Source organism: Eschrichtius robustus, chromosome 2 (genome assembly GCF_028021215.1).
Source record: "Eschrichtius robustus isolate mEscRob2 chromosome 2, mEscRob2.pri, whole genome shotgun sequence".
Classification (NCBI taxonomy): domain Eukaryota; kingdom Metazoa; phylum Chordata; class Mammalia; order Artiodactyla; family Eschrichtiidae; genus Eschrichtius; species Eschrichtius robustus.
The window spans coordinates 175,508,198-175,519,398 of record NC_090825.1 but is presented as its reverse complement, the minus strand read 5'-3'; the positions used below and the strand labels follow the sequence as shown (position 1 = coordinate 175,519,398).

General features: G+C 57.3%; 1 protein-coding gene across 1 annotated transcript in view; it reads right to left on the bottom strand.

The window, feature by feature from the left end:
* Positions 1-694: 694 nt before the first annotated feature.
* PTPRS (protein tyrosine phosphatase receptor type S) overlaps positions 695-11,201 on the bottom strand; it is a 67,066-nt gene continuing 56,559 nt past the window's right edge. The window contains exons 23-33 of the mRNA XM_068537206.1: positions 11,011-11,134; positions 10,249-10,424; positions 10,050-10,169; positions 7,077-7,231; positions 6,693-6,978; positions 6,275-6,453; positions 5,398-5,524; positions 5,184-5,309; positions 3,066-3,220; positions 2,739-2,874; positions 695-2,008 (exon numbers count right to left, since the gene is read on the bottom strand). Coding sequence (XP_068393307.1) covers positions 1,940-2,008; positions 2,739-2,874; positions 3,066-3,220; positions 5,184-5,309; positions 5,398-5,524; positions 6,275-6,453; positions 6,693-6,978; positions 7,077-7,231; positions 10,050-10,169; positions 10,249-10,424; positions 11,011-11,134 — 1,653 coding nt within the window. The 3' untranslated portion in view covers positions 695-1,939. The remainder of the gene's footprint in view (positions 2,009-2,738; positions 2,875-3,065; positions 3,221-5,183; positions 5,310-5,397; positions 5,525-6,274; positions 6,454-6,692; positions 6,979-7,076; positions 7,232-10,049; positions 10,170-10,248; positions 10,425-11,010; positions 11,135-11,201) is intronic.

Genomic DNA, 11,201 nt, shown 5'->3' with positions numbered 1-11,201 from the left:
AAATCTGTTTGACTGAGCTTATTAACGGTGGTGATCACTTTTTTGATTTATTCACTGACTGACTACCGGATCTGATTGCTTCGAAAAGGGATGACCCCACTCTTTCCTAGGCTGGGCGCCTTCCCTAAGACCCTCTTCTCATCCCTGGAGCATCTGTGAGAACAGGGGGAATCTTTCATCCATCTCAGGGTCTTAAGCCAGATGGGGAAGAGACCCAAGCATGGGTGTAGACCCAGAACGGCTCTCCCTCCATCCTCCAGGGTCTGACTCTGGCTCAGAGTAGGGTCCACTCACTGGGTGGCCTAGAGCGTGGGGAAGAATAGTGCTCCCAACCCAGTTCTTCCCTCCATGAACTCAGCTTTATCACTGACCCTTCTGTGGGCTGTGGGTGAGACTGGCTGGGGTGTGAATCCCAGGTCCACTTCAAACCACTGTGTGACTTTGCATTGGTGCCTGCCCTCTCTTGTTTCCTCATCTATAAATTGGGTTGACTCCCACCTCAGAGGGCTGGCCCGTGGTAGATGCTCAGTTGTGGTCACAGTTATCAATAAGAGTAACTAACTATTATCAATGAGGCAGCCCCTGCAGGGCCAGGGCTTGGGGTTTGCGTTCAAGCTCTCCAGGCCCCCGGCTGCCCCAGGGAGATGGGGTAGACGAGGTGGGGGCTTGACAAAGACTCCACCACTGGCCGGGGTCAGACGATCTTCCTTTAATACAAAGTCGATTTATCTACATACACAGAGGTGGGAAAACCACCCAGCTGCTTCCGTTTGAATAAACAGTGTTGAAAGCAACGGCAGATCTGCTCTCGTACAAAGAGAAAAACTTACTTGCTCAGGGGTTGGGGGGGGGGGGGCGGGAAATCCCATCCTTCTGCCCCAAAACTTGCCCCATGGTCCCAGGGGGCGGAAAGGGTCCCTGATCTGGGGCAGCACATGGCCTCTCTCTCCCCGAAGAAGTGAGAACCTCCCGTTTTGTTCAGTCCTTCTCCTCGGGGTGGGAGACAGGGGGATGGGGGCTCAGGCTGCGGGGAGGGGGTCGCTGCCATCTCCTCTGTGGCAGCGCCCAGCCCGTGGGCTCAAGGCCTGACGCTGGTGGGCCCGAGTTCCCCTGCTCCCCACCCCCACCCTCCTGGATATGTCTGAGAATTTCATTATAAAAGAAGCAAAAAAAAAAAAGAAAAAGAAAACTCAGGAGCAAAAGGTCCTATTCTTGAGTGAGGCACACCTTCAGATGGTAGGGAAAAAAAAAAAAAAAAAAAAAAGCAAGCCACAGGGACAGCCTAAGCCCGCGCACGCCTGCCAACACAGCTGGCACACAAGAACGGCTGCTACAGTGAAAAAATAGACTGTCTGTGAACGGAATAGGAATAAGCCAAGTTTTTCTTTTTGAATTCGTTGACTGTCGTCAAGTCTTTCTTTTTTTTCCCCCGTTTGTTTCTTCTTTAAAAAAAAAAAAAAAGAAAAGGAAAAAAAAATACACTATTTTAAAAAAAACAGGAAATGTCACTGGATAGTTACACTGCGTTCGAAAGAGAGCTGCATCGGGTCCCCATCCCCGGCGCCCTCCAGGCTGTGGGGCAGGAAGGCTCCCCAGGGGAGGACGAGGGCCAAGTTCACAGCCCCCGCCCTCCTCCGGTTCTGGGGAAGAACCCCCGTTTGCTCACTGCCTCCCCCCTCCCCCCACCCCGGAATCTCTCGTTTTGGAATCTCGTTCTGGAAGGAAATGAGGAATGTGCCGAGTAGCGAAGGCGGCGGCCGGTCCAGGGGGGTGGCTGGGGCCACGCGGGGGTTTGGGGCTCGAGGGGCCGCGTCGCTCCCGGAGACCCTGCGGAAACGCGGCCGCCGCCTCCTGCCCCGGCCGCCGGGGTCCAGGCCTCGGGGCCCGCCCGGCACGGGAGGCGTCAGAGCCGGTGGAGTCGGGCCGGGCCGACAAGGCTCTAGGTTGCATAGTGGTCAAAGCTCCCGAGGTACTCCAGAGCCGCCTGGTAGCAGAACTGGTACTCGTCCTGCGTGGGGGAGGGGAGGGGTGGGCCTCTGTCAGCGCCGCTCCTGCTCTGAAGCCTCCCAGGGCTGCCCGGGACCCCCAGAGCAGCCTGCGCCTTCGCCGGGCTCTCCCCTCCTCATCCGCCTCCGCATCTCTTTCTTAGGATGCGGCCGCTTGGCCATCCCCTGCGACACCCCCAGGGGGGCTGGCAGGCTGCCACTCCAGCTCTGTCTCCCCAGAGACGGGAGAGTTTGGAGGACACTGGTTTTTCTTTTGCTTTTAATTTTCTTTCTTTTTTGGCAGCGCCGCACGGCATGTGGGATCTTACTTCCCCGACCAGGGATCCAACCCATATTCCCTGCATTGGGAGCGCAGTCTTAACCACTGGACCGCCACGGAAGTCCCTGGAGGACACTGTTAAAATGTCCCATGTGAACTCGATGGCAGGAAGTCCCTCCCCGCTCTGAGCCTCACTTCAGGGTTCGGGACCCGTGCCGGGGTCCTGGCTGAGCCTGACCTCGCTGTGACTCTGGGGCCGGGATGGACGCATCCCTGCCCACTCCAAGGGACGCTTCTCAGCTCTGGCCTTCAGCTTACTCTTGGGGCAGCCCAAAGCAGGAGGGGCTGAGGACCTTCCACGCACAAGCACCCAGAGAGTGGAGGGTGGCTGTGCTCATCTCACGGGGGAGAAAACAGAGGCCCGGGCCAGCACCGGCATGGGGCCCGGCTGCCGCCTCCCGTCCCACCCTCACCTCCATCTGCACCATGGCTGGCCTCTGGGTCCGCAGCATCTTCACGGTCTGGAAGATGTCCACCACGCCTTCGTACCGCATCCGCTCCAGCACGATGCTGAGCGTGATGAAGACGCCCGTCCTGCCCACGCCGGCGCTGTTGGGGAGAGTGCGGGAGTTCAGGGGCGGGTGCCTGGGGGAGCCTGACCTAACTGCCCGGTTCCCGTCCCTCCTGCTCTGAGGCCTCCCAGGGATGGAAAGAGCCCAGACGGGAGCGCCTGAGGCCGTCCTCACGAGGCCTCGGTTTCCCTAGCCGGGCCACGGGCCGGGGCTCGGGGAGCAGCCCACCTGCAGTGGACAGAGATGGGGCCGTCCTGGCCGAACTGTTCCTTGGTCTTGTGCACTTGGCCGATGAAGTCGATGAAGCCCTCCCCCGACTTGGGCACGCCCTGTTCCGGCCAGTCCGTGAACTGGAACTGCCGGACAGTCCGGGACTGTCCATCCTGGAACAGAGAGAGAGAGAGAGCCCGCTCTTGTTATCAAGGTCAGTGGCGGTCATGGTTGTTTTCCCACCCTCGCCAAAGTCCCAGCCTCCACCACCAGCCGACACCACCCTCCGTCCTTCCCCATCCTCTGCCCCATTTTCCGCCATCCACCCTGACGACTCCTTGTCCTGCGCTGTCTAATGGCACCATCTTTCACTGAGGTGCTCCAGTCTCGTCTTCAGCACCCGAGGATGCCACGCTCATCCTCCTCACCAGCCTCTAACTTCACCATCCAGTGACACCACCTTATATGGCCATCGTTCACCCCCCACCCCACAAATGCTCCTCTCTGCACAGCTCCAATCCCACCCACCCCTGCCGTCTGCCATCTTCCATCCTGTGCCGTCCCAGAGTGCACCCAACACCTGCCCTTCTTGGTCCCATTCTCCAGCTCCCTGGCGTCCTCCACTCTGTACCATCTCAGAGTACAAGAGCACTGCCCCATACCATCACCTTCCAGTGGTGCCATCTTCCATCCCCCACCACTGACTGACTGCTCACTGTCTTCGACCACCCACCAGCGCCATCATCTACTAGCCTTCACCACCCAAGGGCGCCATCTTCCACCAGCCACCACTGGAAGCTCACCTTCTGCCCGTGCTACCCAACAGCGTTACCTCCTAACTTTCACCATCCACTGCGGGTAACTCATAGTCCTTGAGCATCCCACGATGCCGCCTCCCACTGACGTACTCCATCCCCACCACTCAACCATCCTTCTCGCCAATCCCATCTTCCCACGACCCAGCAGGGCCATCCAACATCATGGCTCTCTGCCACCTTCCATTCATCACGACCCAATGGTACCATCTTCCATAATCCGTCCCTAGTAATTCAGCACTCTTCTCCCTCTAAGGACCATCTTCCGCTGACGTTCACCACCCTCCTTTACTCATCATCTACCTTTTCCCAGTCACGGTCTCTACGTCAAAATGGTGCCATCCAGTGATGTCGTCTTACCCTGATAGTCTCCACCCTCCACCACCTAACACTGCCTTCCTCCAATCCCACCTTCCTCTACCTTATACCATCAACAGCACTATCTACTACCACTGATCGCTGAATGTTCGTCATTCTTTACTCTCTCCAAAGTCATTTCCCATTGTGCGTCTCCATCCGCCACTGGCCAAACATCTGCCCTCTCCAATCTCATCTTCCGCCACCCATTGCTGATAACACATCAGCCTTCACTAACCCGCAGTACCATGTTCTGTTGGCATTCTCCGTCCTGTTATCCATACGTTCCAACCTCCAGTCCCACCTTCCTCCCATCCAACACCATCCTTCTTTACCACCCTCCTCCACGACCACCCAACAGCGACATCCTCCACTGATTCTCCAATCCCCCCCATTCCACCAACCCAACGGCGCCATCTTGCACTACCCACGCACGATGACTAATGATGCCCTTTACCTATCAGGCTTTGCCATCCACTGGCAACATCCCGACTGACATTCCCATGCCCCATCATGCCACCCGTGGATTCTCCGCTCTTTTCCATCTACGGCTCCGTCGGCCACCACCCAGCACCATCAATCCATTACCTCTCCCCCAGCCCGCTTTCAGCCCTCTAACGCTACTACCCTCCATGGGCTGTTGCTTCCAGGGAAACGCCCCACTCACTCCCTTTAACGTGATCGCCTTGGGCCATGTTCCCTCGTGAGTGGCGTGACACACGCTCCAACGGGGATGCCATGGGGTCAAGGCCCTCTCTTCCACCCACTTGGTGGTGGGAGTGATTGTCCAGCTGGCCAACTTCACTCCTCTTCCACCCAACCCTGGGGGGCTTTTCCTTCCCCTGGGCCTTTGCTTCTACCCCCAACTGGGGAAGCCCTCTCCAGACCACTAGTGGAACGGTGAGCAGCCTGTAGGGTCCGGCCCGGGTTCTGGTCCTTCCCAGCACTCCGTCCCCAAACTCACCCTGGCGTCTGTGACCTTGAACTCCCGCAGGATGTACTGAGGCATGTTGTATTCCGCCATCGGATCCACCACGAAGTACTGGTAGCGGGCGGAGCGCTCGGCCGGCCAGTACTGGTGACATTTCTCCTGTTGGGGGGGGGGTGGCCGCCGTGGTCAGCCCTGCCCCCCGGCCCTGGCCCGGCCCCTGCCCCGCCCCCCGTGGCCCCCGGCTCACCCGGCCCATCTCCCGCAGCTTGGTCAGCATCACCACGATGGTTGAGTTGTTCTCCCAGAGCATGCGCCAGAAGTCCTCCGTGGTTTCCGCCAGCGGCCCCTGCGTGGCGATGTAGGCCTTCTGCTGCCTGCGGGGGTGGGGTGGGGGGTGGGGTGTGAGGCCAGGGCCACGGGGAAACCCCGGCCCAGGCGTCATCTCCCTCCCTGTCTGGTTCAACCCTCCAAATAATCCCATTTTCCACATGGAGAGACCATCAGCCTGAGAATAGATTCCCGCTTCTCCAGGAGGCTGCAGGACTGTCTGCTGACCTGTCCTGCCTTCCTCCTCCGCCCGCACTCAAGTACCATTAAACTAATGTCCGTTGTTTGCACAGGCCAACGTCTCCCTAGGGCTATGCGTAGGCAGTAGCCCCTCCCTGGAACAGCCTCCCTTGGCCAGGGTTTCTCAACCTCGGCACTGCCGCCGTTCGGGACTGGATGATTCTTTGTGGCGGGGCCGTGTCCTGTGCACTGTGGGGTGCTGAGCAGCACCCCTGGCCTCTGCCCACTAGATGCCAGTAGTAATCCTGCCCCCTCACTCCCGTTATGACCATCCAAACGTCCCTAGATGCTATCAAATTTCCCCTGGGTGGCAGAATTGCCCAGATTGAGAACCTCTGATAGAGAAGGACAGATAGAACCGTGTTACGGACAGCAGCCATCAGTTAAATACATGTCTAAAGATTCCCTCCACCTCAGCTGTGACTGAGACTGGCGGGGTCTGTCTAGCTCTCTCCCATGCAAGACTGGAGGCCCCCGAGGGCAGGGCTGGGACCTTTCTGGAGCCTCAGCGTCGCCCGGCACAGGCCAGGGCCCCTGCAGCGGCCAGGGGCAGGTACCTGTAGCCATCAATGAAGCTGGCGTTAATGTAGTCGGAGCCCTCCACACCCCGGATGGGCTGCAGACAGACCCGTGTGCTCTCGTAGGGCATGATGTTGACCAGGCGGTTCTTGAACTTGTTACAAGGCAGATTGGCACTGATGAAGCGGGATGTGTGGGCTTTGGAGTTGGCCAGCCGCTGTGGGGACGAGGGACGAGGGGACAGGAGGTCACCATCAGGACAGCCTCCGGCTGGGAACCCGCTTTCCCCAGGGATGGGGTGGGCTGTGTGTTTTCAGCCAGGGCGCTAACAGGGGCCTGGCAGGCAGGGGAACACCAACCCCCCCCCCACCCTCTGGTCCCCTTAACGCTGGTCTCCCGCTCAGCCCCCTCCCCCAGCCGGCCCACAGCAACCTCCACCCCCCCCACCCAGGCCACCTTGAACTCGAGTTCCATGCCGGTGACGTGCTCGCCGGGCTCCACCTGGGTCAGCTTCTGGATGTAGGCGTAGAGGCTGCGGGCAGGCACCTCCGTGTTGCCGCAGCCCACGGCCTCCAGCAGGGCCTCGTGGATGAAGCTGTACTGGTCCTCGGTCTGTACCATGTAGTTGCGCTGGGACCGCATGAGCGTCACGTGGCCGTACACGTCCACCGTCTTCTCCGGCTTGATCCGCTCAAGCATGGCGTCGATGACAATGAAGCAGCCCGTGCGGCCCACGCCAGCGCTGCGGAGACAGGCAGGGTCGTCAGGGGCCCCCCGGGCAAGGGGGTGGGGTAGGTGCGGCGGGGCGCAGCGGGGAGCGGGGGACCGGGACAGGGGTACCTGCAGTGGACCACGATGGGGCCCGCGTCCGGCGGGTTGCAGGTCTTGACTCTCCGCAGGAAAGCCAGGAATGGCGTCGGGTACTCGGGCACCCCGTGGTCCGGCCACGCCGTGAACTGGAACTGCCGGACCTCCCGTTTCTCGCTGGAGCCGTTCTGGGGGCCAAAGGGACACCGCTGGTCACCGCAGCCCACCACCCACGTGCTGGGGGCCACGTTCACGCCTCCAGACCACCACTTCTCCGAGTGCCTCCGAGTGCCTCAGGTGCGCGGCTGCCCCGGGGCTTGGGGGTGTCTCTGCCTGGGAGTTTCACTGGCATCTTACGCTCAACGCGGCCAGCACTGTGCCCCCCACTTTCTCCCCAAACCCGCTCCCCCCATCTCAGCTGATGGCGGCGCCATCCTTTCCACGCACTCCGGCCGGAATTTAGGAGTCGCCCTTGACTCCCCTCCCCTGCCTTCCCACATCCAAGCCATCAGGCAGCACCGTCAGCTCTGCCTTCAAAGTCTACCCCAAGCCCACCCACTTCTCACTCGCCCCCTCCATGGTGACCACCCTGGTCCAGCCCCATCAACATCCATCCAGACCAGAGCAGTCACCCTGGTCCCCGGGCATCCCCACCGCAGTCTATTCCCCCCGCAGCAGACAGAGGGCACTGGTGAGCACCCAAGTCAGGTCTCGCCCCTCCTCTGCTTCCTCTGCCCACAGCCCTCCCTGGGGGTAAAAGCCCAAGTCTCCCCTGCAGCCCACAGAGTCCTGCACGACCTGCCCCGTCCCCTCCCTGCCCTCCCCTCCTCCCTCTCTCCCCCTCGCTCACTCTGCTCCAGCCACACAGGACTCCTGGCTGTTCCTAAAACACCCCAGGCACAGTCCGGCCCCAGGGCCTTTGCCCAGGCTGTGCCCTCTGCCTGGAATGCTGTTACCCCAGATCTCCTCCCTTCCTCACCAACTCCAGGTCCTCCACTACCCATTCTATTCTTCCCTGTTTTATGTGTAAGATTTTCTGTCATTTTACATATTTATTGTCTGTGTCTTGTCCACTAGACTGTAAGCCCCACGAGAGCAGGACACTTTTGGTGTCCTGATGCCCAGGTAAGGGTCTGACACACAGTGTGTGCTTAAGGTGTGAATCAACTGAAAATCCGTACTCCCTCGTGTCCGTTTACTGTTTTCTGGCACCTGGGCCAGATGTATGCTTAATGTTGAGAGGACCTGGCTGGCGGCCAGGGGAACACTGTGGTGCCAGGAGCACCTCCGCTCCCCAGCATGACACTAAAAAGTGTCCCCTGTCTCCCAAGGCACTAGAAATAAAACCAAAAATAAACAAATGGAACCCTAATTAAACTTACAAGCTTTTGCACAGCAAAGGAAACCATAAACAAAAAGACAACGTACAAAAAATATCTGCAAATGATGTGACCGACAAGGGCTTAATTTCCAAAATATACAGACAGCTCATACAACTCAACGACAAGAAAAACAAACAACCCAATGGAAAAATGGGCAGAAGACCTAAATAGACATTTCTCCAAAGAAGACATACAAATGGCCAATAGGCACGTGAAAAGATGCTCAACGTCGCTAATTATTAGAGAAATGCAAATCAAAACTACAATGAGGTACCACCTCACACTGGTCAGAATGACCATCATTAAAAAACTCCACAAATACCAAATGCCAGAGAGGGTGTGGAGAAAAGGGAACCCTCCTAACACTGTTGGTGTGAATGTAAATTGGTGCAGCTACTGTGGAAAACAATATGGAGGTTTCTCAGAAAACTAAAAACAGAGCTACCATATGATCCTGCAATCCCACTCCTGGGCATATATCCAGACAAAACCCCAATTCAAAAAGATACATGCACTTCTATGTTCATAGCACCACTATTCACAATAGCCAAGACATGGAAACAACCTAAATGTCCATTGACAGATGAATGGATAAAGAATATGTAGTACATATATACAATGGAATACGACTCAGCCATAAAAAAGAACAAAATAAGGCCACTTGCAGCAACATGGATGCAATTAGAGATTATCATACTAAGTGAAGTCAGAAAAAGAAAGACAAATACCATATAATATCACTTATATGCAGAATCTAACGACACAAATGAACCTATCCACGAAACAGAAACACACTCACGAACATACAGAATGGACTTGTGGTTGCCAAGGGGGACGGGGTTGGGGGAGGGAAGGAGTGGGAGGTTGGGGTCAGCAGATGTTAAGTTATTATATACAGAATGAATAAACAACAAGGTCCTACTGTATAGCACAGGAAACTATATTCAATGTCCTGGAATAAACCATAACGGAAAAGAATATGAAAAAGAATGTATATTTATGTATAACTGAATCACTTTGCTGTACAGCAGAAATTAACACAACACTGTAAATGAGCTACACTTCAATAAAAAAATTTTTAAAAAGTGCCCCCAGACATTGCCAAATGTCCCCTGAATGGCAAAATGCCCCAACTGAAAACCACTGATGTACAAGGACACACGGAACCATGTTATGCACAGCAGCCATCAGTTAAATACATATCTAAAGACTCCCTCTGCCCCAGTCTCGACTGCCCACTGTGTCTTCCATCCAAGACTGGAAGCCCCTTGAGGGCATGGCCAAGACCCTGCCAGGACCCTGCCATAAACCCAGGCTGGGTGAGGCCAGAGAGCAAGGAAGACCTGGTGTGGGGGGCAGGGTGATTGATGGCAAGGGGACAGCAGGTTCACTGCTAAGTAGGATTCTGCTGGTTTGTCCTCCTGCTGTGGCTAGAGACAAGAGCTGTTCCCCTCTGAGTCTCAGTGTCCCCATCCAGGAAGTGGGCCACCTGAGAGTGTGGTCAGCCTGGGTCAACACGGTTTCTTCTCTGTCCCATGGGGAAGCTCCCAGGGCAGAAGCTCATCTTCCTCCTCCACCCCCATCACCCCCTCCCCAGAGCCCCCAGTCCCGGCCTGGGCCCCACCTTGTGCAGGGAGAACGTCCGCACGCAGAACGTGGCCAGCTCGATGGTGTCCAGCAGGGTGACCTGGATGAAGCCGTAGGTCTCCGTGCCCCTGTTGGGCCAGTACTGATCACATTTGATCTGCACCAGGTAAGAGAACAGAGGTGAGTGTGGGCCAGGGCCGACTGAGGGCTTGCGGGCCACAGGGTCCAGGCCTCACCCGTGATTTCTCCTCTAGCCGTGTCATCATAACGATGGTAGCGGACCGCTGCTCCCACACCATACGCCAGAAGTCACCGAAGGTCTCGGGCAGCGGCCCCTGGGTGGCAATGTACGCATTCTGCCGCCGATAGCCATCCACGTAGTTGGCGTTGATATAATCGCTGCCCACGATGCCTACGGCCGGGGTGAGAAGCCAGAGATCAGTGGGGGCACTCTGTCCTTCTAGGCTGGTTCCACCTTGGTCCACCGCCTCCCACTTCCTGGAAGCCCTCCTGGACTGCCCCAATCTGTCCCCAAGGAAATCGTGCGGCATGTCCTTCATGGTTTCTCCACCTCAACACTATAGCCATTTGGGGCCAGATCATTCTATGCTGGGGGCTGTCCTGTGCATTGCAAGTTACTGAGCAGTATCCCTGGCCTCTATCCCCTAGACACCACTAACACCTCCTCCCTCTAAGCTGTGACAACAAAAATGTCCCCAGACATCGCCAAATGTCCCGAGTAGTGGAACTGCCCTGATGAGTGTCACTGATGTAGAGGAACAGATGGAAATATGTCATGGACAGCGGCCATCAGTTAAATACATATCTAAAACTTCCCAGTGGCTTCTGGCTGGCGTTGGACCAGGCCTCAGTTTCCCCACCTGTCCCCTAGCTAGTCCAGTCTGGCCTGGCCCCGTGGCCAAGAGGAGGCATGGGGGTCTATGCGCTCTCTGTGGAGTGAGGCCGGGCATGATGGAGCCTGGGGCCCCGCGTGCTACCTTCGATGGGCTGGAGGATGACACGAGAGTGGTCGTAGGCGATGACGTTGGCATAGCGGTTTTTGGGCTTGTTCACTTCCAGGTTGGAGTGCTCCCACGTGAACTGCTGGCCCGGATCGATGGACTGCGGGGAAGGGGAGGCGGGGGGTGTCAGGGTGGGTGTCTGTGGGCCCGGGAGAGTGGGAGGCGGG